The 26243-nt window shown below is 40.5% G+C and overlaps 1 protein-coding gene across 26 annotated transcripts in view; it reads right to left on the bottom strand.

Annotated features, from left to right (window-relative positions):
* Positions 1 to 26243, bottom strand: part of LOC309366917 (dystonin-like) — a 301144-nt gene that overhangs the window by 13797 nt on the left and 261104 nt on the right. For 23 of the 26 annotated variants that reach the window (XM_081905876.1, XM_081905879.1, XM_081905854.1 and 20 more), the window contains 18 exons: positions 24642 to 24839; positions 23769 to 23897; positions 22189 to 22359; positions 20210 to 20365; positions 19744 to 19950; positions 17945 to 18064; positions 13605 to 13774; positions 12407 to 12566; positions 11214 to 11408; positions 9943 to 10071; positions 6608 to 6751; positions 5756 to 5944; positions 4759 to 4888; positions 4285 to 4448; positions 3461 to 3623; positions 3164 to 3318; positions 2683 to 2757; positions 1509 to 1526 (listed from right to left, as the gene is read on the bottom strand). In XM_081905876.1, coding sequence (XP_081762002.1) covers positions 1509 to 1526; positions 2683 to 2757; positions 3164 to 3318; positions 3461 to 3623; positions 4285 to 4448; positions 4759 to 4888; positions 5756 to 5944; positions 6608 to 6751; positions 9943 to 10071; positions 11214 to 11408; positions 12407 to 12566; positions 13605 to 13774; positions 17945 to 18064; positions 19744 to 19950; positions 20210 to 20365; positions 22189 to 22359; positions 23769 to 23897; positions 24642 to 24839 — 2673 coding nt within the window. The remainder of the gene's footprint in view (positions 1 to 1508; positions 1527 to 2682; positions 2758 to 3163; positions 3319 to 3460; positions 3624 to 4284; positions 4449 to 4758; positions 4889 to 5755; positions 5945 to 6607; positions 6752 to 9942; positions 10072 to 11213; positions 11409 to 12406; positions 12567 to 13604; positions 13775 to 17944; positions 18065 to 19743; positions 19951 to 20209; positions 20366 to 22188; positions 22360 to 23768; positions 23898 to 24641; positions 24840 to 26243) is intronic. The other 3 variants (XM_081905865.1, XM_081905877.1, XM_081905870.1) reach the window with 1 other exon arrangement.

The raw sequence follows: 26243 nt of genomic DNA, 5'->3' as shown, positions 1-26243 counted from the left end.
TTTGGGGGTGGGGGGTGGGAATGCGTTCCATTGTATATGGCAGCTCCTGAATAAGTCTGGGGAGATTTCCTGGGAAATCTTGTTTTGGGAAACCCCATCTGTAACCATTATGATATTTTGGGGCGCTTACCATTCCCCCCTCCAGTTCTTCTTTCCCTGAGCCCATTTAGGTAATTAACTTCTACTACTGTTGTGCCAAATGATCCCTAATCTCAGGTGTCACTCTGCTGCGGTCAGGAGTAAGCAACCTGCCCCAGTCCCCCAACTCCCATTTGGGAGTGGAACATTTCTCTCCCCATTTTCCAGACGGCACAATGCTTCAACATTGCCACTTGCAGCTCCAGTGCTTCCTGTCTCATTCATTTAATGGTGCTGAGGCAAAGCCACACCCACCCTCCTGAAGAAAGCAGGAGAACAAACCCCCTTCACTACATCATCTAGGAAATCAAGAACATCGTATCATGCAAAATGGGAGTGGCTTTAGAATTGGGAGCAAAGTGGGCTAAACAAAGGGAAAAGTTAAGATTATATAATGTATTAGCATGGATGGCATGAGAAGGAAAATTTAGCTTATTGTACTCATGTCAGAGTAGGTGAAACTTTAAATCACAAATGGGATTTTTTTACACTGCATAATGTTGAGTAATCTCATTCTAAAAATCTATATAATCTTCCTTTACTATTAGGTTTCATAGGGAATAGATTCTAAGAAAGGAAGATACAGCGGAACCTCCGTTTTTGAACATAATCCGTTCCAGAAGACTGTTCGATGTCCGAAATGTTCGAAAACCGAACCCTCAATACAATAGGGAAACTCAAAATGGAAGCCGCTGTAGTACGTTCAGCTTCCGAAAATCGTTCGAAAACCGGAGCAGTTACTTCCAGGTTTTCGGCGTTCGGAAGCAGAAATGTATGACAACGGGGGCATTCAACAACCGAGGTTCCACTGTACTAACATCTAAGAAGCAAGAAGAATGATGGACTGCACACTAAACAAAACAGAAATAGGCAGTCTTTACCTGGGATGCAGTCTGCATGGTGCCCAATTTGCAGTGATGGTATTTATGGAAATGCAATTTCCCTATTCAATTTCTAATTGAATGTCCCTTTTTGTTTTTGGCAAAAGCTTTTAAAAGTGCAAGGTCCTGGATCATCTTACAGTGGAATGCAGCATGGAAATTTAAAGGATACTCCATATATGAATCACAGTAAAATCTTAACAGCAATTCCAGTGTGTAAACCACAGGAAGAATGCCCAAAGGCATTTGCACTAACAATTAATGCAGTCTATTATCTGGTTCCCTTAAAAGTAATCTCATTAATGAGGCAGCAGCAGGCAAAAAGGCAATTCCCAAAACAAGGAAACCAGTTAAGCACTTCCAGAGAGGCATCGTAGCTGACCAACAATGAATTAGCTTAGGGTGAAAGGGGAGGGGAGGACAAACCACTGCAAGCTGAAATGATTAAAAGAATATTAAGAACTCCATAACACATTCCACTGTTTATACCTGATTTCCCAGGAAGAACTGACAAGAGATGGAAAATGGGAGAAAGACATAATTAGTGCAACAGGAAATCCTCTAGAACACACTCTAACAGCACATACACATTCTAAATCTTCCAATTTAGTATGTAGCTTAGAGATGTGCTGATAACATCAGCTGTCTGGGCTGTTAATGCTGTCAGACCTGACTCCTATGACACCTATCTATTGCTTGCTGTATAATCTGATTTCCTTCCACCAAATTCTCCATGGAAAATGATATTGCTGAATTGAAATGAAAGAAGGGGGCGACAATTTGGTAGATCCCCCCTTGATATCTACTTGCTGGTTTTTCTGGCACATTTTCTATCTAGAGAAAGGAAAGCATGCTTCAATGAAATCAAAATCAAACAAAAAGAAAAGACAGGATGGTGATGACAGAGTACAACTTTATTCAAATATGTTTGGAAGGCTAATACACTCCCAACTGTTTGCTCTGTTGGAAAAATAATAATAATTCTAATTCAGAAGTTAATGAATGTTCCACTATAAAACCTTGAAAGCTGTAGGTATAACTTGGTGCACGCATGGAATATTTGTAACAGGCATTAAGCTCTATTACTTGGAAGTTTCATCAAAACCCAGGCTCCTTTGGAAAGTTATTTACAATTCCAATGCAAGAAAAGATTTATTGTGACTTCGGCGGTATAATAGTAGCTTTTCTTCTTCAATCACAAGCTAAAAGATCAGATGGGGTGATTAAAGAACAGCTGTGGTGCATGAGGTGGGGTCCTGCCACTGCGGGACCCTGTTGGCTGCAGTGGTGCTGCCGCTTGCTGGGATGCAATGGGGGGCCAGAGAAGAGATGAGGGCAGGAGACCACTGGGTTGACAGCAGTGGTGGCCACAGGGGCTCAATCATCTGCACCTACCACGACTACTCTGTTGCCACCTCACCCCAGAGAGCGATAGCACCTGTAACCAAGAGGGTGACGCAACAGCAGCATCTCACTTTATGCACTGTGGCTGGTGAAAAATGCAATAGGGTCCAAAATGATGATAATGATGATGATGGTGTTGTTTTTTAAAAAGAGAAAATACATCAAATTTCACACTATATTATTAATTTAGTTAAATTACTCCTTTGCAGAATAGGTGAGTCTAAATCCAACAGATAACATGACTGTTTTCTATACTTACTCTGTACTTGTTATCACCAATCTGCTCCACTTGGAATCGCTTTGCGCATTTACATTTTGCTACCTGCCTTGTCACCTGTCAAAACGACAATCAGAAGCAAATTATATTAATTGCCATTTATGGTAAATTGTGCAATCAGGTCAAGAAAACAATGGGACTACAGTGGTACCTCGGTTTACGAACTTAATCCGTTCCTGAAGTCCATTCTTAAACCAAATCTGTTCTTAAACTGAGGTGCGCTTTCCCTAATAAGGCCTCCCACTGCCAGTGCCCTTCCACTGTTCGGCTTCCGTTTGTAGACTGAGGTAAAGTTCACACACTACTTCTGGTTTTGCAGAGTTCGTAAACTGAATAGTTCATAAACAGGGCTGTTCGTAAACCGAGGTACCACTGTATAAGTTCAACATGCAATTCCAGAGAAAGATACTTTAAGAAAGAGGCTGAGGGGCGGGGAGGGGGAGGGGGGAAGGGAGAAGAGCACCTCATCTTCAATTTTGTCAGCATCTGTCAGAGGCTTGTATGCATCTTTGTTCGGATGAAGTGCTGCTACAAACTCATAGTAGTCAATATAGCCATCACCATCTCTGTCAAAGATATCCGCTACTGCACTCATTTCCAATCGACTAGTAGGAAATTCTGCAGATGAAAATAACAGTTCAAGTTAAAATGAACAACTCTTACCAATAACCTTTCGGGAAACTGATGACTTACTAGCATTCCAAAACTCTGAGGAATTAAATTTAATATGCAAATGATCGAACTTTGCTTCAAAACTTACTTGAAGAAAGAATCCCATCAATAAATTCCTGTCTGGTTATCTTTCCATCCTGATCTTTATCTATCCTCCTAAAGAAGTCCATGACTCGAGATTTCTTATGGTTCATCCAACGCATATACTTCTTCCGCCAAATATCAAAATCAAAGTTGGCAAATTCTTTCAGCTTGAGACAAAAGGAAAAATGGGAAAAAAAGAGGTGAACTGTCTTGTGAGATATACATATAATCATGATGCTAAAGTTCAGAGCAGATGTCAATGTGCAAACTGGAAGTCAACCTTAGGAGTCTTTCCCTTGCCCTCCCCAAAACCCCATTCCCCTTTTTTGAAACTAAAGTATGAAGGGGGCTTACAAATCTTTAATCATCACTATGATCACCATTCAAGTAACTCTAAACCATGGCAAACTCTAACAAGGAAAGTGGTGAATTTGTTCTGAAGGGAGTAGAGGGAAAGCAGAAGGAGCATACATCCCAATATTATGTCTACACAACACCAATGGCACTCCATGCTGATGTCTGCTTATGTGATATATCTCTGTCACAAAAAAGCAAGGGAGAAATTAACATAATTAATGTAAATTGCTTTAAATATAGTTAATGTAAATCACTTTGAATTACCTTTGTAATAAAAGTGAATAATAATAATAATGGTGCACAAGCAGGGCTTTCACATAATTGGGTGTTGGTACGCACTGACCAACACATAAGCTACTTCTGCCTGTCAAAGGAAGGGTATCTTCCTGGTCCTCCACCACATGAAGAGGAGTGGCCAATAAGACATGAACCAAGGCTTAGTTATAGCAAACACATTTGCTGTTTACTGACCTCCTCTAATCGGTCTAAAGCATCATTAAGTTTCCTTCTTCTTTCCAGAGCCAGAAGCCAGACTTGCTGCCATTTGCTGACCAAGAGGTTCACCCGTGGATTCTTGGTTTCAATCTGAGCCTGTGCACCAGAGGGATACATGCTTGGTGTTGGGGAACGCTTTCCTGTTAAAATACAGAAAAATGTACTGTACTTCTGCTTCTCAAGGCAGTGTAAACAAAAGGTAACCCAGCATACATGCCTGTTTCTATAGGAAGAAGGGAGAGGCCTAACATGCCTGTGATTCCAGGTGGCATCTAACAGAAAGGTAGGTTTGGCTTTAGGGCCACAGGTTCCTGACCCTGTAGACAATCCTGTCCACTTCATAAATTAGAAATAGTAAGTTAAATTCTGACAGCTTTTAAATAATCAGTTAATGACTAAAGGCAATGATATATGTGATACCACATATGTATATGTGAGATCATTACTTACTTCCTCCTCTTCCTTTATCCAGTACAGGAATATGAGAATGAATTGGACCAGATTCAGCTGCTTTCCTTTTATGCGTCTTAGTAACCTTATCCACATCAGGCTGTTTTCTAGTCATTTCCTCCATGAATGTCTGCAATTAAAGGGCGGTTGCTTTGGCTAACAATGCACAACAATATTTTGCAACATACCCTGTTTGGGGGTACAAAGGTTCTGATCCAGATGTCTGTGGGATCTCCCATGTATGCACAGAACTCCTACTTCACATGCTGATTTCTCTCATATCTAGATTAGCATCTACATTGGATACAGCATCTCCTTGCTAACACCTGAATGCCTACACAACTACCTTGTCTGCCATGAGCACATGAATGAGAACAATATGGGCTGTGGCTTTTTGAGCTACATGCTCAGATTAAAAGAAAGCACTTCCACCAACATCTAAGTGTTCCAAAGTGCATGTTTCTCCCACAATAAGGATATTGATCTCATGTCGCAAATAGTAATGACAAAGTTCTCCTAACTGGCTTACTGACAAGGAAAATACTCAACTTTGACTTTATGAAGGAACTATGTGGTCCCAGAACAATTCTAAGGCATATTGTAGAATGTAAAGTTGAAAACAAGCAATACAGTATTATCTTACAGTCCAGCTTATTTATTGTTTTCAATTTCTTTTTCTTTGCTGTCCTGTCTCTTTATTCTAAAGGAGAAATCAATTGCACGGTGAATTGGTGCACTGGTTTAGTGTGTCCAAGAACAGAGCAGTTTTCCTTAATATTGCCTTTCTTCACCTTTTACCAGAACAATGCTGTTCAATACAATAAAACAACATAAATAAAAACAGAAGGCTACGTGAACCAGAACCCTTGGCCAAAGCATTTTTTTTAATTGTTTATTTAAAAACCTCTGTTCCACCTGAACTTCCAAAATATGCATATGCACATAAGTACATTGAAGCTGACTAGTTTGATCATAATCATAGCAACGGCCCTCTTACCTGATGCTCAGCTATGAGTGCCTTAACATCATCAATCTCCTGGGGAATGACTTCCTTGTCTTTTTCACTAAGTGTTGTCTCTGCCCATTGCAACCAGGTCAATAATGCTTCCAACAGCTCTTGATTAGCGATAAGTGCAGCCAGGGCCCCTGCCAATCTCTGCTGATGTTGCTTTGCCCATGCTAACACCTTGAAAAGAAAAGTATGCATGATATTCACATTCACACAACCCAGGGCTTTGGGTGCTCCATTACTTTCACATGAACAAATCTGGCTGAATTATCAAAGGATTGCTGAGCAACCACATTAGTGAGCTCTGTGAGTAGAAGCTGAAACTCTTTGCACCCCATGAAGAGAAGTACAAAAAGAAAAGTCACTGCCTTTTTACTGTGATCCAAAGGTATCTAGCAGCACAGAAGTGTTGGAAAGCACTGCTGTGTTTAACGATTGGGTATTTAGTATGTGGTAACATTTTGAGAATTATCACACAATACTCCTTAATCCTTGGCAAATGGCCATAGTGGTTGGTGCTGATGGGAGTTGGAGTCCAACAATGTCTGTAGAACCACAGGTTCCCTATCCCTTTCTCAAAGCTTAACTTCTAATTCATTGTGGTTATCTTTGAACATGAACTGATCTGGGGAGTGTTTTACTTCTTCCTCAAGAGACATTTGCAAAGGAAGAGCCAAAACCAGCCTATTACACATGACAGCACGAGTATGTTAAACATTTTGCTCTCGACAGCTGGATCGTTTCCTCACAATATAAGTGCCTTGCTAATTGTCAGTTGTGTTCCAAGCTATCAAAGACTGATTATTATTACCAGAGAGAACCTGCTAGAGATAGACTGACCTCTTCAAACCTTGCTCTGATGATTGTTATCCAGTGCTTAATGGTAGTGATGGAGTCTGGGTGGCAGATAGCCAGGATGGCTTCTCCCATACCTGTGGCTTTCGTTAGCTCAGCCTTTTTTTCTTCCAGTTTTCTCATGAATTCCTAAGGCAAAAACAGTGATTTCAATTAGGTGCTGGCAGTGGTTCAAAGGTAAAATCCAAGTGATTTCAGACTTTGCTGGTTTAGCCAAAAAGAGCAGATGCCTACACTGAATCACTCGGCATCTGAATTGATCCAGTGGCAGGGAAGGAAAAAGAGAAGCAAAGCATGAGGAAAGTGATTCACTTATTAAGAATATTTTAAGATCCACTGTAGACTAAGGGCTAATTGAAGAGACAAAATGCATGCTGGAGTCTGCAATTCAATACTGCAATATTTATGCACACACACACACACACAACTTTGTGAGACAGCACTACTTAGATGTCATAGCAAGTTAATTACTTTTGGACATGTTTCAGGAAACCCAGAGGATTGATTATTTAATCAAACCACACTCTCTACTCAGAGCACCTCTGCTCAGTTGTATAACTGGGCCAGCATATATTTATGCAGACTTCTAGGGACCATTCACTGAATTCTTGGACTACAGGATGCTAACATGTCGACTGCAGAAGCAACCGACCTACTGAGCGATCTAAACCTCCTTTAGGCCAGACTGTGTGATCCTGGCTGAGACAGCCTCCTGCTGCCTGCTGAATCATCCCGGGACAGAGGGGATCCTGATGGAGGGAGTGGGCAGGGCTGTGCTGACTTGAGATTCACTGGATCCCAAGCCAGTTCCACTGCTATTGTGTGACATCATCAGGTCAGGACTGGACCCGAACATCCTTTACCCTCCACGCATCTTCCATTATCGTCACCCTGAGTAGCAGGACTTACGGATATGGCAGTGGCCTTGCTGCTCCACAAAGCCCCACATGTGGGAGGATGGCGCCCTGAACCAGGAAGAAATCAGGACCTATCTAACTGGGTTACGAACTACTGCCAACTTCCCTGCTGCACTTGCTTCCTGCTTCCTGTGGATAAGGAACAGGGGATGCAAGCGTCTGAGGCCCACTTTCACTGGGGTTCAGATAACAAAAGAACAGTCATCTTCTTGAGAATTTTGCTTTTTGTTTGAAATGCTCATCTCAAAGATGCCTGAGAATTCAGATCTCCCACAAATGCCCTTCTATTTGTAAGGTGACAAAACACAATACAGCCTTTACTGTGATGGTCCCTACCCCCAAAACTCCTCCACTGTGATAAGCAAAGTTATTATTTTCCCCTTTTAATCAGGTTTTGAGCCCTCCTGGATATTTTGGCTGCTGTGTTCTCTGCTGTTGTTTTAGACTATCTTCTATATTTTATTGTTTTTTTACTGTCCACATTGTAAGTTATAGGCCCTAAGTCATCCTATGCTGATATGGAAAATCAGAAAGTGAATTAAGGATATATAGCATTTTTACAAGAGAAAAGATTCATGAGACGTTTGAGTGGTGTAGGAGGTGGACTAGGGTAGAGAGAGCAAGAGCATAAATGTCTTTCCCTTCATACCTAGTTTAATGCATTTACCCACTGTGCCTATTGGCCCCAAAGCCCACAAGGAGAGGTAAAATCTGAATTATTTAGGAGACCTAACCTCTATTAAACCAAGTGCAATTTTTTTTAAAGGGTAATTGGTTGTGAAACTGAGCTTTTCAATATAAAATAAAGGGCTGAAATGCCTTCCTTGATAGACCGGCAGTCAAGTAACCCCACCAGAGTAGGGTAAGAATTTTAAAATGTTGCTACACAAAAAGATTCCTATTAGACATTTCCTTCACAAAAACAAAGGGGAAAGCAGCAGAACTAAAGTATGTGATATATTTAGGTTTAGATAAAAGTATGTTTGAAGATACTCCAAACTTCACATTGTGTTAAAATGCGTCTTCACTCACAACTTCTACAGCTTGTAAATTTTTAAAGCGTGGTTTACATTTTAGCTGCCGTTATTGTATGTTGTTATCCTGTGTTTACGTATTGCTTGCTTTGCCTAGAGAACTGTGCGTGTGAGGAAAGAGAGAGAGAGAAAGAGAGAAAGAGAGAAAGAGAGAGAGAGAGAGAGAGAGAGAGAGAGAGAGAGAGAGAGAGAGAGAATTTGCCTTTTCTTTGGTGAGAGAAAATCCAAAGAGAACCATCTGGAGCCTGTTCAGAGGGAATGACAGTAAACAAGATATTCTCTTCTTCATTACCAATATAGCGTCTGGCAGCCTTTCAATGATCTCATTGTATGGTAACAGATACATAAAGACTAGCCAGGAAAAAAATGGTGGAGCTGGAGGAGTAGCTGCACAAATGGCCTGACTCATAGCATAGACCATTACCAAAAGAAAAGAAAAGAGAAAAAAAGGTGGGAGGAGAGAAAGTGGGGTGGGAGTGGGGAATGACAATCCAACTGAAAGCTATAAAACTATGGGAAGAACTACATGTTACAAGAGACAAAAGCAGCAGCTACACATCTCCTCAAAAATACATAGTAAAACAGACCACATGACGTGATGATGTTGTTGCATTGCAAATTTCCCCACTCCACTTCATTTACCATAATCACAATCTTCCTTAGCATGCAGATCTGTCCTAGACTAGTCTAAACAAGTAATGATCTGCACCTTCTGCATGTCTTGCTCTTATCCACTATAAATGAACTGCCAGTGGTATGCTAGCCTGGTGGGTCATAAATTTTGCAGGCCTTGTTCAACAGAGGGGTATAATGGCTTCATTCTTACCACCTGACTTCTATGAAGGGCACTATAAATATTTAGCCAATTATCCACCTTCTTATGCTTTTGTCCTGAAGTCTTTCCTGCTAGCTTTTTTTTCTGGAAGAGAAGGCTCAACCCACTGGGAAAGTGGCCTACAAAGTATATATGTAAAGACTGGGAGTAATAGGAAGAGAATGAATTTGCTACTAGAATTCTGCTGAATCTGACTTCTTGCGATAGAGAGGATTGATGGCCTGGGACATGGTCTATGCCAGACTTCAAGGGGTAGGAGAGGTTCTACTGCAGTTTAATAACTGTGTTGCTATGAATATCAAGAATTTTATTATGGTTTGGGAAGGAAACATTTAAAGTAAGTATACTGATTTTAAGGTGCTTTAGCTGATTGAGTTATCAATCACCCATCAAAAGTTTTCCACGAGCCCTTATTTCTAGGAAAGAAACTAATTTTCATTGCCAGATACAAATAAGTCATAAATAGTTTTATTTTATTCCGACCTTTTCATAAATCTAGTCAAGAGCCAGCACTGTCTCAATTATCTCACTCACCCGATGCTGATCTATTAGAGTACGCAGAGACTCTTCATCATCTGGGAGATTGCCATGGAAACGAAGGGCCTGTTCAGCCTCAGCCAGCCATTCCAGAAGAACGTGCACAACTGAGTGGAATTCTTCCGCCTGTATAAATGAAAGTGGAAAAGAAAGTGGGGGCGGGGGGGGGGGAAGAATGCTGTAAAAGGGATCTGGACTGAAAGAGTACAATGTTGGATTCCTCCCATGAACAATGAACCTGTGCCCAGATTGGTGGAATCATTTATCATTCAGCAATGGAGGTACATTAACTTTCCATTAAGGAATCTGACATACAGCACTCTGATATCATGGCTGTAAAAATGTCACATGCTTTTAAAAAAGGATTTAATAAAGCCCATAGGCCTGTTTGTGCATGCTTTTAAATATATGATTGATAGCATATGTGAAAGTGGAATTCAGAACAACCTGCCTTCACTCTGACAAATTATCAGGTGGAGTCCTGCTAGTGAATGATGTTAATTACTTTGTGGAGTGGGGGGAGCTAACCGAGGCTGTATATAGAAGAGCCGAAAGCAGTATCACTATAGAGTTGTAGCTGCCAGTTACAGCCTTTGCATGTTCAGTGTGTGTGTGTGTGTGTGTGTGTCTTGCAATGGTCTTTGGTCAAAATGGTTTTTCAGATTTTGGTAGTGCTTTAAGAAGTGTCAGAAAAAGGCTGAGCCCCCAGCTTCAAGTGGTGCAACATGAGTTAGTGCAGTATCTGTGTGTGCACTTACTGCAGATACCTTAAGAACAATGCCCATAACCACATTACTCTCCCTCAGGAGTGTCTGGAGGAGTTTGGGAATTGTTCTGAAATTATTTTCCCGATATTTTTAGTATATGAAAGCAGCAAGGCTTCTGCACATGTAACATTAGCACCGGCCTATCTTTCTCCTCATGATTCAATAGCTTTTTAAAAGGTTTCCTGCAGGGCAGGCTATTTGCAATTCAGTCTAGTCAAGAGCACCACTCCATTGACATGGCCTGGTGAAATAGCTGCAATTAGCAATCAGGACTCCTGTTTCAACTTTAATGTCTTTTGCATAAGCTGCTTTGTGCTTATCTATCCATGGCTTCACCGTGGACTCCTTAACTTATGCAGAACCTGGTGGCACAGGCATGGCACAGATGAGGCCCTCCTTGTTTCGTCGCTTCCTATGCGGCAATGATACCCAATGAATGCATTCCCAACCCATGCATAGGCTGCATCTGATTGAAATAAGTGTAAGTGGTTCATTCTTCACCTGTTGGAGGGCTTGTTCCAGTCGTGTTTGCTTGGAGACGGACAATGCACACACCGTCTCCCACCGAGTGCCCAGCTCCTGCATTTGGACCTTAACCCAGGAGGAATCATCACGACTACCTTCTATCAGTTCACGAGCAGAGCGTTTCAGTGCCTGGACGCTGCCTGTCCTTTTCCCCAGTTCCTTCTGGAAGGCCTAAGAAAAGGAAATAAATGGTTCCTTCTATTATCTCCCCAGATAATAGAGTAACACAGCTATCACAACTATGGATAAAGTTCATTATTATAGACTTAATTTTTAAAGAAATTAAACTTAACTGAACATTATTTTGTTTTGTAATGTGAGTCCCGTAAATATTTTCATCCCCCTGTCTGGCTTTGTTTTATTCAATCCTTGCTACTCTGCCGTATCTGAATGTCCCCCTCACTTCTTACAAATCAGTAGTTCTACATATATTCCGAAAGAAACCATTAGGTCAACAATATCTTCCTTATGCAATGTGGGATCACGTGAACACTGCCAATTAAAAAAGAAGACAACATATTGAAAACCCCTGAAACTTTCACTAGGAATCTCTAGGCACACAAGGAACTGAAAACTAATGGAAGCTTTGATAACGTGGGGCTCCTTCGCTCTCCCTGCCTCTCTTATACTCCTACACTCTGCCACAGGGCTCCACATCTTCTGCAATATTTTGCTGAGACGGTTTCTGTTTGTCTCAGCAGTTCTATATGTGCAAAAGCATGTGCCCACAAATCTCTTGCTTCCTTTAAAAGACAAGGGGCAGCCCTTGCAGATGGTGGAACATGTGAGCAGCAGAGTCCCTGCACCTCTTATAAATGGATTGGACTAAAAAGCTAAGGCTGATAATGCTATTACCCACTGCTTCTGAGAAACTTTCAAGAGCGTTTTTAGTTCTAATAATCCGAATTAAAATCTGCATGAAGAAAAATGTAGCAGATCAACTTTAGCACTGAAGGCAAGTTTCAGATAAATCTTGTTCGTTGCGGTCAGCAAGCTCTTTTCCCTTTCCAGCCAGTTTTTATACCACAGGCCAAGGTTTTTAACCTATTGAACGGGCTCATCAATCTTTCTTAAAAGTTACAAATTGACCCAACAGGCATTTACTCAAAATGCTTTGAACAGCTTGATTCAAAATAATATGAAAATGACTGTAATTTTGTGGCCATTACTTTGTGATTATCTATTAAGTTCATCACTAAATCAATGTCTCCGTGCACAGGCTGATCTTCGGCCAGCTGCGGTTCCACTTTGTACAGCCAATCTATGAGAGCTTGAAGAGCATCAGTAAATTGCCCAGAAAACAGCAGCGCTTCTTCCAGTTTGTTTTGTCTGAAGTGGGAAAACAAGACAGACACAGTGAAAAAAATGGAGGGGGGGAGTGATTGCAGATCTACAGGCACCCTATGCCCACGCACTCAGCAATATGACTCTAACACCATAAATCTAGGTCTTTTAGGATTCATCCTACCTCCTGCAGCTTCCTTCATTTACAGCCTCTCCACAGTGACGACATTTCTGCTTCTATCTTGCCAACTACTAGTTCCTACTTCCTAGACCCCTCACCCTGCCTCCAATCAGTCGCTATTCCAGGGGCTACATGCTCTTCCAGTTTTACCACCACCCCTTCCTCTCTTCCAACTGGGCTGGCGGAGTTTTCAGAGGTAACAATAAACAAAACAAAATGTTCTGGCTTTACACACCTCTCTATCAAGACCAAGTGGAGGAGCCATATGAATATATTGTTCATATATTCAGGAGACAAGATTTGAGCTCAAACCTAGAACTAAAGGAATATACAACATAAAGAAAAGTGCGTAGGAGTTGGACCATGCACTTCCCATTTCACAGGACTCTTCTGAAATGGAGCTCTAAACCATCCCAGAGACTTTGGCTGAATATGAAATGGGTCTCCTCTGCCTCCAGCCACCCTTGGAAGAACAAACCAATACCTATTCTGCAGCTGGCTTATTCTGAGATTTTGGCTCCCATTTACTCTTCATCCAGTGCATTTCCAATGCTGGTTTGAGAAACAGTGTACACATGATGCTAGAGATAATCCACACCTATCCTTTATCTAGCCTGTCATTCCTTATTAAATGCTGCATTTCTGATGCCTTCTCCCCTTCCCAATCAGCTTAATCTTAAGCAAATAATGTGTACACAGTCTTAAACACTCTAAGGGATGGGGAAGTGGAGCCAAGAACCTACATCCTCTGCTCAAAGTGAGACTCTCATAATTTTATTCTGACCAGGGACATTCACTGAAGACCAGCTGGTGAAAGGAAAATGGGATGATAAGGAGACAGTGACCTAGCTACTGCTTTACAGAGCCTCTTTTAAGTAAGATGCAAAGCTTTTTTGTCTTACCTTTCTACAGATTTCCCACATACTGTATCCCATTTGTCTCTGAGTTCACTCAGCATATCATCCAGTTTCAGATTGTCATCAGCTAGGGAAGTTTTTTCTTTCAAAGCACGTCCACTTCTATTTGTGGTGTCATACACAGAATGTTTAGCTCCAAGAGCCTTCTGGAACTCCTGTTCAAAAAAGAGACTCAATATGAAGCACACAACACACATAATCTACACAACGTATTTTGTGCCGTTTGGAGACGAAGACCACACTCACACATCATGGTAATCCATAAAGCATGGCTTATAATGCATGGATGAATTATGCCCACTTCACTCTTCCCATCTCATGTGCAGAGGAAATGAATCAGCTACGATCCCTGGCTTAGCGTTACATCTGAACCAGGGATCGTGGTTTGTTTCTCTCCCAACAAACCACAATTTCTAGCAAAGCTCCGCTTTTGGCATAGCAGTCATGGCTTGTTGACAGTGAAATAAAGCATGATCCCAAAGCAAAGGATCAGGGTTTGAGTCTTCTGTGTATTAGTAGGGAGGAAATAAACAGCCCAGCTAGGCATGTTCATGGTCAATCATTATCTATGATTTATCAGATGTGTGAACAGGGCCAAACACAATGAATGAGATTTTCATACAAACTACATTTAGCAAGGAAATATCATGAAATGTCACCGGGATATTTAGATTCCAGAACCCGCTGGCATTTATTCCAGAATATACCTCGTGTCCCTGGGATCAATAAGACTATCAGTCAAATGACTTTAATTGAGCAATTAAAATAAGTTATGCAAGAGAAATGGTAGCAAGGCATTGGTGCTCAGCTTGAAGTGATAGTCCACAAGTTTGGACTGTCTTCACCAAATCACTAGCATTCAAATCATTGTAGAAGTCCATGTTAAATCATCTGAAACCCAATACCTTAGGTTTACTGACTTATGGACTAGAATAAAGAAGCTACACTGGAAAATATTATTCCATTCTTTACCATTAAAAAAGGAACATGACAAACCTTAGGTTAACTTGCATTCAGTACACTACTTAACAAAGTATTAAATGCTAAATACTACAGAGAGTGAGTGCCCCCCATGTAAACAATAAAATGCTTGATTATTTCTGTATTGCTATCTTCTCTGGAGTAGGGCTGTGCTAAGATTATCAAGATGTACATCTATCATGCTTTTGCAAGAAGGCACAAATAAGGAATCCGCCAAAGAAATGTTGGTCAGTAGAAACGCAAGACTCAATTTTGTGAATTCTTTGGTGGCTATATCATTTACACATATATTCTAGAATGAAACTCACAAGCAATTACAGTCATTGAATAAAAAAGATTTATCCTACCAATGTCACTTCTGTAAAGTAAATGGAGGTTGACTCGTAATGAGGTGCATATTAACCTAAAAATGGGGAGGGGGTAGCTGATGTGGTGACCTAAATATGATTTGAACCTCCAATAGCCCCAGCCAACATGACAAATGGTCAGGGATGATGGGTGTTGTAGTCCAGCAATTTTTTGAAGGATACCCCTGCCTTAAAATATATCAATATTCTTTAAAAAAAAATCCTTGAAAAAGGGATTAAGACAAACTACACGGCCCATTCTTTCTTCACTGACTTCTAAATATAACATGCAAAGAGCTTGGTGGTGGTTGGGGACTGATAAAAAGCCAATGAATACTCCTTCAAATCTTTGGCAATATGTAACAAATATGAGACAGCTCATTTTTAGAATCTTCATTTCTTGAAAACTCCCAAAGAACGAAGCCAAGTTATTCCATATATCAAATAGAGCCTAGTCTACAGTCTTTAGCCTTAGATACTAAAAGCATTAAAACCTTCAACAATGGCTCAATGGTTTACTTTATAAAAGGAAGATTGAAAACATACAGCAACCAAAGGCATGCAACATACAAATATTTGCTAAGAGGAGTAGCTAGGATTTTTTGAGGCTGTTTTATGACTGTCCATGTATCGGGGGAATGAGAGGTTAATAGAGGTGGACAAGTCAGTAAGTTTCCAGTGTGTGTCAGTTTACCAAATGTGCATTCATAAATCCATTCCACTCCTTTTCTGAATTAATCTGCATTTTTGAATTTAAAAACATGAAAATTTGAATTTCTTTTTTTAAAAAAAAAAATTCTAAAAATATTTTCCCACAAAAGACCCATTTCTAAACATACTAGTTGCCAGCTGAGTGTAAAAATCCAGTCCCAGAAGTAGACTGGTAGCCATTCTGAGCTCTTTTAAAACTCAAAATCCTTCCAGAATGCACATACTGATGGGATTATCATCTGATCAGGGGCGAGGTCTGTAGATCAGTGGTAAGACCCATCCTATGCATATAGAAGGTTCAGTTCCTGACACCTCCAGGTATAGAATATTCCTGTGTGAAATCTGTGTGAAATCACATCCAGTTTGGTATAAGGCAGCTTCTGGTGTTCAGAAAAGGCAATGGAAGTCATAATTAAGCAGAGCTGCTGGTTGATATGAATCTACTTGCGCGTTATCTTTTATTTATAGTAATGATCTTACCCATTCATCTAGTCAAGAAAAGTTTTAACACCCTGTACATCCATATAGAGTCTTTGACACTAGGACTCAGTAAACTGTGTATAATGAAGGGGAAAGTGCTGAAAGCTAATTCAAAGGCCTCAACAGTCAATTTTATTCACACACTGTTTGATTGTAATAAAACAAGGAATATTAAAAGTATCAATAAAAACAGCTAAAACAATAAATAAGAATTAAAGGTAAAAGGACCCCTGACCATTAGGTCTAGTCGTGGATGACTCTGGGGTTGCGGCGCTCATCTCGCTTTACTGGCCGAGGGAGCCGGCGTACAGCTTCTGGGTCATGTGGCCAGCATGACTAAGCCGTTTCTGGTGAACCAGAGCAGCGCATGGAAACACCGTTTACCTTCCCACCAGAGCAGTACCTATTTATCTACTTGCACTTTGACGTGCTTTTGAACTGCTAGGTTGGCAGGAGCAGGGACTGAGCAATGGGAGCTCACTCCGTCGCTGGGATTCGAACTGCCGACCCTCTGATCGGCAAGCCCTAGGCTCTGTGGTTTAACCCACAGCGCCACCGCGTCCCAATTAAGAATTAGAGATAGGTAAAAGCGGCTAAAACACACATCTACCTTTCTGGATAGGCTTGCCTAAACAAAAATGTTTTAAGGCAGGCTTCCTTAAACTCCAGATGTTTTGAGACTACAATTCCCATCATCCCTGGCCACTGGTCCTGCTAGCTAAGGATCATGGGAGTTGTAGGCCAAAAACATCTGGGAGGGCCGAGTTTGAGGAAGCCCGTTTTAAGGGATGGCAGAAAGAGTACAGTAAAGGTACCTGCCTGATGCAGACAGACAGGGAGTTTGAAAGTGTAGATGCTGCCACATGGAAACAATGGTTTCTTACAAAAGGATCAAACCTCCTAACAAGAAACACAGTGGAAGGCAAAACAACAACGACAAAAACTAGCAGTGGATGTGCAAAGCAAACAAAGCATTAAGAAAGAGTGTTTTGCTTTTTTAAGAGTAAGGTGCTAAAATTTGATTGACAACCAAGATATTGAGAGTGCTAGGCAGACCAAAGTAACAGTAATTCTTGAACTTCAGCATACAAGTAGTTTTGCGGAGCATATAATCCCTGTGCACAGCGTGTCCCTTTCCCTATATCCATTCAGAAGAGGCCCAGATTTTAAAGATTACTTTTCATCTGCATATCACCAGATTTATGTAAAGGCGCTTGACAGATGTGGACCCTTAACAGAAAAACTCTCTTTTTTCCTTCTGCAACGTTCATTTGTGTTGTTGACAGCCCCACTGCATCTAAAGCATTTCCAAGTGGTGGGGGGGGGGAATTGTTTCACTAAAGCGATTAAGGATTTGTCCATCAAACTGTACTTTGCTTATTTTGTTGAGATAAGCTGGCTTGTTTTTTGTTTTGTTTTTTTTAAAAAAAAATCTTACAAATGGTGATCCACACAATCTCTGAGCCCGTCTTGAGTGTAGTTAAACTCTAGCAGATCCTATTGTCCTATAACATTGCACACAGGAAAAAATAGCATAGTCCCCGTTATCTTGTTCCTATGATTCTTTACTATTGTGCTTTTCCTTTCCACATGTAGTTTCAGAAGATGGAATCCTGCAGAGAAACCTCCCAGCTTCTATTTATTTTACAAGCTGGAAAACTGCCAGTGTTTGAATTTGATGGTGGCAAACATTCCAACCTAGTGACCAATAAATCTCCCTCCTCCTACTAATTACACAGTGCTTGGTTCACTGGCTTTCCTGCCATCTGATTGGACAGCCTCTACATTCCATTACCAGTGACTCACCTTATGCTGGGCAAGCTGCATCTTAATTTTGTCTGGATCATTTGCAATTTCAAGCTCTGCATCCAGAGTCTTTTCTGAATCATCCAGCCATTCAGTAAGTTTGTTCCAGGCTTCATGGAACTGTAAGCAAGATTTTCAATTACATACATTGATAGGCATAGATTATGCATTCAAAACATTCAACGCACATTTAGCTTTGAAAAAATATTAAGGGTTGCATTCAGTTAGGTTTCACTCAGAGTGTATGCACTGAAATTAATGGGTCTAAGTCAGTCATGTCTACTAATTTAAATGGGGAGGGTGCAGGGTAGGCGAGGACGGGAAGCCAAGTTGCATTGGCAGAACTCAGGGTGCTGGCTTCCAGTGGTGCAACAACTTAGTTGAATCAGGCCCACAATATTAAAAGCCAGGCAATCCAGACTGGACTCACACAAATAAATGTTGGACCAAAGGACTATTTCCCTTTTAGAGTGATGCAAATTATTTGAAATTTCTCTGGGATTGCTCAGTCAGCAGAGTATAAGGTTTAAGCCCCATGCTGGGAAAATCCAAGACTCCCAACCTCTATTGACACAGTGACATATCTACTTGACCAGGAGTGGCCCTTTCTGGCCCGAGGGCCATTCTGAGGGTTGCTGAACCCTTCAAGGGCCACATACGCTCAGCACAAATGCAAATAACATGCTGCCACCCATGCACCCACCACATGTAGAAACATACACTATACATACACACAACATACCTAGAGGTCAATAGAACATGCATACTGTTTTTCTGCCAACATCAGTGCTGGACTAGGAAGAGGGGATCCTTTCCTCCTAGCCCAGGGCTGGAATGAGAACAAGAGGCCCCCAGTTACCCGGCCAATGTGCCTCTTCTCCTTTTGGCAAGGAAACATTGAAAGCAGGACCTGGAGCTCAGGAAACAGAAGGAAGTGCTTCTGTGTCTCTTGAGTTCAGTGTCCTACCTCTGGCATCACAGCAGAAGGAGAAGAGGCACCTTTGCTATTAAGTGGAGGAAGAGGTCCCAAATTTTCTGGGGGCAAGTAAGTTGCCTGACATAGCCTCATGGGTCCCATGTGATCCATGGGTTTGCCACTCTTTCCTTAGACATACTATCTTGTTGGGATGATTCACACATATGATAAAGTGTTGTTTTGAGGGTATTGCAATCATGCAGAGACAGTACTTCTTTATTTTTTATATGGGATGTTGTTTTGTTTAAAGATAGCCCACATGACAACTGCAGCCCACATGAAAAACTAACACACATAATCAAAAGTTTGAGTGAGTTGCCTGCCTCATGTAGCCATCTCTCTGTCCACCAAAATATGGGCTCTGATTTTCATCCACCTCCTCTACACATACATAAAACCCTGAAATGACATGATCCCTATACAGTCATATCCCTTTGATAATGAGCCTCAGCCTAAGTTGACACTACAAAAATGTTGAGAAGGCTAGAAGCACCCATGTAGAGAGGTTGCAATTTGTTTCAGAAAATGGTGGATTAATGAAGATGATTGTGAAAAATAAAATAAGGATGAACTTCCCATGCAAAACAGGAACACTACATCCATATACCACTCTGTTGCTTGGTTGGAAAGTAAAGATTCTACTTTCACTTTTGGTGTCTGGCCTGAAGAAACAGCCATTCTGGTTCCCACTACTTGCCAAACCTGTTGATCTAATATTCCAGTTTCCTTCAGATGACTTAAAGTCATCACACTGTTCATTTAAACATGGGTTTAGTTACAGCAAGGTTACGCTCAAATTGTTATGGAAGACTTGCCACATTACCTGCTTGGCACGCTTCCTTGCATCGTCTAAAGCTCTTCCTCTTTCCACTAAGCGCTGAACTACTTTTTCCCATCTACTCTGGACACTGATCAGCAGATTTTTAATGAGGACAACGTCCTGTTTCTGGCTGAAGTATTTCAAATGTGTTCCAGTTTTGTCCAGCTCAATAATCTGGTCACGGTGGGCATTCACTTCATTGGCAAAGACCTTGTGAAAGAAAGAAAAAAGATAGTATTTGAAAAGCTTCAGAGTCTTCTAGCATGCAGATATATACCTAAGAACTGATGGTGTTATGCACTGCTTTATTGGTCAGAGACACTATAAAATGTCACTTTAAAAAACTGTAAAACGTCTTTGGATTTTAATGGTGCTGGCTTGTTTTAAACATTAATACAAGCCAGCCAGCCTGTGGGTCCACGGAACGGGAAGAAGAAAGTTGCACATCTGTTTTTGTTTCTGTACATACCTTGTGTTCATCAATTTGAAATAAGACAGTATCCAAGATAAGACTTGGCCGAGAAGCTACTGTCAAGGTTTGCTCAGCTTGAGTAAGCCAGTTGATGAAGTCCTGCAGTGAGTTGTGGAACTCCATTGCCAAATTGAGAGCTTCTTCCAGTTTGATCTGTAAGAACACACCATAAATTAGCAGCAGTGGACAGTTTATACTAGAAACCATATAAACTTTATAGAGAAATAAACCAAATCATGTCTGAATGTAATTTGGAAAAAGGCCACTGTTGTCCTCTTGCCTACTCCCCCCCCCCCCCAGTTTAATACTGGTATGCTCTGAATATTTAAACGGCATACAAGGAAAGATATTTCTAAAAATATTTCAGCAGAAACTGACAAAACAGAGAACCTACAAGGACTGAGCAGGCAGAAGAGCATCCAATGCCCCATACAGATTTCTGCCACAGTGCTAAATGATGAGCCTTACAAGTATTCAGACAGTAATCCAGGAACATCGTTTCAGCTTTGATTCTGCTTGCATGAAAAGGGGATAATATGCGGTTGCATTGCATGAAGGATTAGGAAGATAAAGTTGGGAATTTGCACTGTGGAGACTATCCTTTTTTGCCGAATGCAGGTCTAATTCAGACAACTTTGGGGCTGGCAAGTCTTTGTGCAGAACAGAAGCTACCCCCCTCTCTTCCACCATATAGACTACTGCTGTTTCAGATGTTATGAGAGTAAGTCTTAAGCTCCTGTCCTCCCCACTATGGCACAGTCAGAAGGAGAAATTCAATAGGTTTCATTTTTATTTATTAACTATAGCCTTTCATAGCATCCAAACCCATGTGTTTAATCTTAACTATGGCTTGCCGAAATGAAGGGGGGGAAATCCATAGTTTAAGAAGCTGTCTTGTTTATGCAGTTTATGGTTCAGATGCAGTGCTAAACAGTGGTTTATCCAAAACAGAAGTGGAAGCTTTCGATCTTCCCCTTGGGGCTGCACTGGAGGAGAGGGGAGTGAACAAGGACTCAGCTAGATTGTATATGTGATATAACAGTGTCTACCAGATGGTGCTGTGGAGTCCCGTTTTTCTCTACCTGTTTCCCCTGTTTAAATTTACAACACATTTAACTGAAACACTTCTTTGATGTGTCTAGAGGCTAGTCTGAGGCTAGGTGTGACTTATCCCCCAATGCTAAACAATGGTTTAGTGATATAATGTGAACTGAGCCCCTTTCTCATACAGCTGAAGAATATAATGTGTTGGGTGTCAACATGGTTTGTCCACAATATCATATGTAACCGTACTGACTACCCAAAGGTTTTGCTGGCCCAGGCCATCTAATACAATTGAAACAATCCTTTAAATTTACATTATATGAGAATGCAAATACTCCTTTTTCCAAGAATGGCTTCATTTGTTTGTTTAATCATTTCTGTTTCTTATGAACACATTTGTATTTCAGCTGTTTCAAGATGTAATTTATAGTCTGGCTCAGAGTAAACTGTTTATCTATGTTTGGAGTATTTTTTTATTTTTATTTTTTTTACAAAAGAATGTCCACCCCATGGAAAACCATAGCTATGAGTAAGATGCTTATCCAGGAATATGAGGTCGCCTCCCAGAGGGCATGAGAGAAGCCTCATCACTTAAAACTTTTAAGAACTGCTATGTTCAAATGCCAGCAATAAAATTAAAGCATCAGTTCCAAGCTGACAGGATGATGGACTGGGTGGGTAGAAAGGATTTATTCATTCCTTAGGTCTGCGACCTATAGACTACAATAGGGGGTGTTTTCATTTACAAACATTGGTCTGCTGCCATGTAATTTATTGATCAGCTTTTCCAGATGAATCATGGTGTGTGACATCATTTACAGGTTTAATTGCATGGATCCCTAGCGCCTGCTAAAAGGAAAATTCTGTATTTGCAATATTCTAATATTAAGACACATTTCAGAGAATTTCCCCATGTTCGATATGCAACATACTTTTCTTTCACTCAGCTTTGTTTCCACCGATTCCCATTTCTCTTTAAGATTATTTATGTCCTGCTCAACATTTGTTTCAATAGTCTCTAGGCATCTTGCAAGCATCTGTAGGCCCTTTTGCATCAGACACTTGTATGTTTCTTCTTTAGCTTCAAAGGCAGCACAGAGTTCCTAAACAAAGAGGGAAAGTATTGCAAATCGTTAATGCATAAACATTTATTCGAAAATGTTACCCCCTTAAAAGTTTCACATATTACTTTAAACATGCTAGCTATATTTTGGGGAGTTAATGTGAGTTGAACAAAGGAGGTGCCACTGTGCATTTCCAAACCTGGGCAGTCTGCAGCCCACAACTTATTTCCAGGGGCATGGATATGCCACTTCTCCCTTCCCTCTCCAGGTTCAAAAGAGAGGCTAAAACAAGGGCTGTTCAGAACACAAGAAATAGCCCAGTAAAATCTGATTTACTACTTGTGTGTGTGACAGTCATAAGCTTTGGCCTGCACCCTTAAATTTCTGCGTGAAATGAACCATCTTACCAGGCCATGGTGATCAAAGCTGATCGAAAACAAAGGCATAACCACAGAAGATTGTGAAGCTGCTTACAGAAAAACCCATCAGCTACGCTTTGCACCTCCGTCAAATATGTACTTATCGTCTAAGTTAGCTTTTCTAAGAAATATACACCAAGGCTGGGGTGCAAAGAAAGGCAGTTTTGTGTGCCTTGTTTGCCTGGGGCTGGCTGTTCTATTTAAAAGCTGTTTCATTAAAAAAGGAAGTAGAAAAGCTCTCTCCCACACGTGAGTGCCATTTCTTTACATTCCAGATCTTGGTTGCAATGCTGCACATGCTTGCAGCACCACTGAATGATAACCTAAATCTGAACCTAGTTGCAGTTAAGAACTTAATCTTATATTCTAAGTAGAAGAGGGCAGGCAACTGTTAATGAGGTTTTGGCTCTGAACTACTTCATTCAGACACTGAAAAGAAGAATACCATTGTGCTGTCTGGAGTACAGTCTTTGCCTCTGTGTACTGGTAACATGAGTTGTATTGATGAGGCAGGAAATAATAAATGGAGAATGTTCTGCAATCATTGGCTAGCTTTTTAAAAAATGTTCTAACAAAAGCTAAGGAACAATAGAATAAGCTCTCAAATTTGAGACTGCAAGTAAATTCAAAAACAATCTGGTTTAAAGAAGAGGATATACAGAAAAGGAAAAAAGAAAAACTCAACTGTCTGAGCAGTTCTCAGCATTATTTTACAGGGAAGAAAAAGACTTTAAGGGTATTCTTGATGACTCTAGTACTCAGCTAAACTTTATAGCTGAGTAACAGAGTCATCAACGATACCCTTAAAGTCTTTTTCTTCCCCGTAAAATAATGCTGAGAACTGCTCAGACATACACATGTACTGCTCAATCAGTTTTGCTACTTAGTAAATTACAAAAAAAAAAAAAAAAAATAAGAGAGTGTTCTCATTAAACCTTACAGGCATTTCACTTTGCAAATGTTTCACTACAAACGGCCACAAAAGTTTAGCTTCCAAATTGGGACCATCTGCAATATTGAGATCCTTACCATATGGATATTAAGCTGTTCTCTTGCAGTCTCTGGTAAACCACCAACTGGTTTCGATGCCAAAAGCTGACGCTCCGTTTCTGTCAGCCATTGTTGCAGATCTTCAACTTCACCATGGAAACCTTGGGCCTAAGTGATACATCACCACAGCATTTCAGAACATATTTCAATAACCTAACATGCTACATCAGCTAAGGGGTTGTAAATGTTGAGCCTATGAAATCAGACTTAAGGGGAAAAAACTCTAAAAAGAAATGCTACTAAACCAGAGATATCCTCTGGAGTAAAAACTGCAAATTGTTGTCCGTATAATGAAACAGGGTAAAATGTGAAAGAAAGAAGAAAGGAAGGAAGGAAGGAAGGAAGGAAGGAAGGAAGGAAGGAAGGAAGGAAGGAAGGAAGGAAGGAAGGAAAGAAAGAAAGGCCCACAAACATTACATCAATTGTATGAAACTTTTATTGGAGATATATAGATGTGGGTGTTATATTTCAAATAATTCCAATTGGAAATGCATTTTTTAAAATCCATACAGTAAATATGACTGCAAATATTAATTACAGTACAGTTAGGCACAGACAGAGAAAAACTGCTGTGCAAATGGGTACTTAAGCACACAAACTCAGGCTCAGTGATAGTTATGATCTATAGCTTGATACTTCAAATTATTGCTAGTTCTCCAAGGGCACAATCCAGCCGAAATTATCCATTTCTGAGTCCTACAATTTCAATGACAGAAAGCTAACTAACTGGGTTCCCAATTCTCCTGTGGAAATCAGTAGGACTGTAAAAGAACCTAACATTGGCTGAAATGTGCTCAAATATATTAATTTGATGCAAGTTTATTTCCCTTTTGTTCAGTTTCTCATACACACCTGGATCAAAGCACTGTCCAGCTGCAGCTTCCTCTTTTCTGTTTTTTCCAAGACATTTTGCCATCGCTGATTCAGAAGTTCCAGCTTGCTTTGCAGATTGCTCGCTTCTTCAACAGCACTTGACTGAATAAGGTCATTTCCTGCTTTCTTAACTGTTTCCACAGTGGACTGGTGAGCCAAGACATCATTTTGCAGCACCTGCAGTTACAAACATGTCATGCCTCGCCGTATTTTAAAAACGCTAATTTCACTCAGTTGTACTAAAGTAGCAACATAATAATATCAGTAAAAAACTTTGCGGACAGTATTTAAGAATAGCACATACAGGATTCAGAGTCTGCCTAAGGGAATGGGACTATCATTAATAGTTTACAATTATCCCTGACCTAACAGCATTATCTTTACTACCAAAAAATCATTACATATTTTAGTGTGCTCTATTTATAAAAGAAGCTATGACCATTTTTCTTTACTATCATATTTTTCTTTACTATCATAACTGTTTATACTCTACTAATAGGAAAGTATTTCTTACAACATTACTGTAATGGTTGATACAAAGGGAATCCAGACATGATAGCATCCCATTAACTTAACTAGGAGGCATGGGCATTCACAAGAATTATTTTTTTGTGGGCATCTAGTCCAGCATCCTGTTTTCACAGTGGCCAACCAAATGCTTCTGGGAAATGCAAAAGCAGCACTTGAGCACAAGAACACTCCCAATCTCCTGGGCTTTCCAGCAACTGGTCTTCCGAAGCACTGATGACTCCAATTGTGCAGGCATATTGTTCATGGTTAGTAGCAATCGATAGGCCTCTTCTCCATGCATTTTTTTTCTAATCCGATTTTAAAGCCATCTTGGTTGGTAGCCAACAATGAAGGTGGGGGAGCAGCCTAATTTCTCTCCATGTAGTAGAATACTGTCCACATATTTCATCTCCTATTATGCTCCTCCTATTATCCTATTCATTATAGAAACCTGCTATTTAAAAAAATGAAAGCTCTGAGTTTGAGGATTATGGTTCAGTCAAGAGAGAGGTGCAATTGCCTGTCCCCATGGATAGCTCCTCCTATTTAGGACTTCTAAGGATGGCTAAGTGGCCAAAGCATGGGGAGTGCATCAAGGCTCAAAGTATATGGGTTCAGGGGTGTTATGTAACATTCTGCTAATTTCTTCATAAAGTTATGCCAAGCTATCCAAATCTTCCTATATGCCGAACCCTGTGAGAATGGACATTGCATCCCAGGGATGGCTGCCAAATCAAGAGAAACATTTTTAGGGAGTTTGAAGAAAATGGTATTTAAGTCAATGGGCAAATAAAGAAAATTTGCCATATGAAAATAACGGAAATGGATGTTTGTTGCAGAAATCATTAAGTGGATTGATCCTATGTGTAACATTCAGATTTGGGGTAAGAGAAATGAAATTATATCACCGTAATGGTCTTCATAGTGCAGGAAAGGGAAACTTACTGTGTATGATGTGATTTAGTGAAGTGAGAACTATGTTTGAATACACTCTCACTTCTGTGTTACAAGTCGAACATGGAAAAAGATTTATTATTCATTGTTTTAAATAAATGTCCATCAATTTGAAAA

Source organism: Podarcis melisellensis, assembly GCF_964234715.1.
Source record: "Podarcis melisellensis genome assembly, chromosome: 3".
Taxonomy (NCBI): domain Eukaryota; kingdom Metazoa; phylum Chordata; class Lepidosauria; order Squamata; family Lacertidae; genus Podarcis; species Podarcis melisellensis.
Note: the sequence above shows the minus strand (reverse complement) of the source record. Positions and strands in the feature narration are given on the sequence as shown.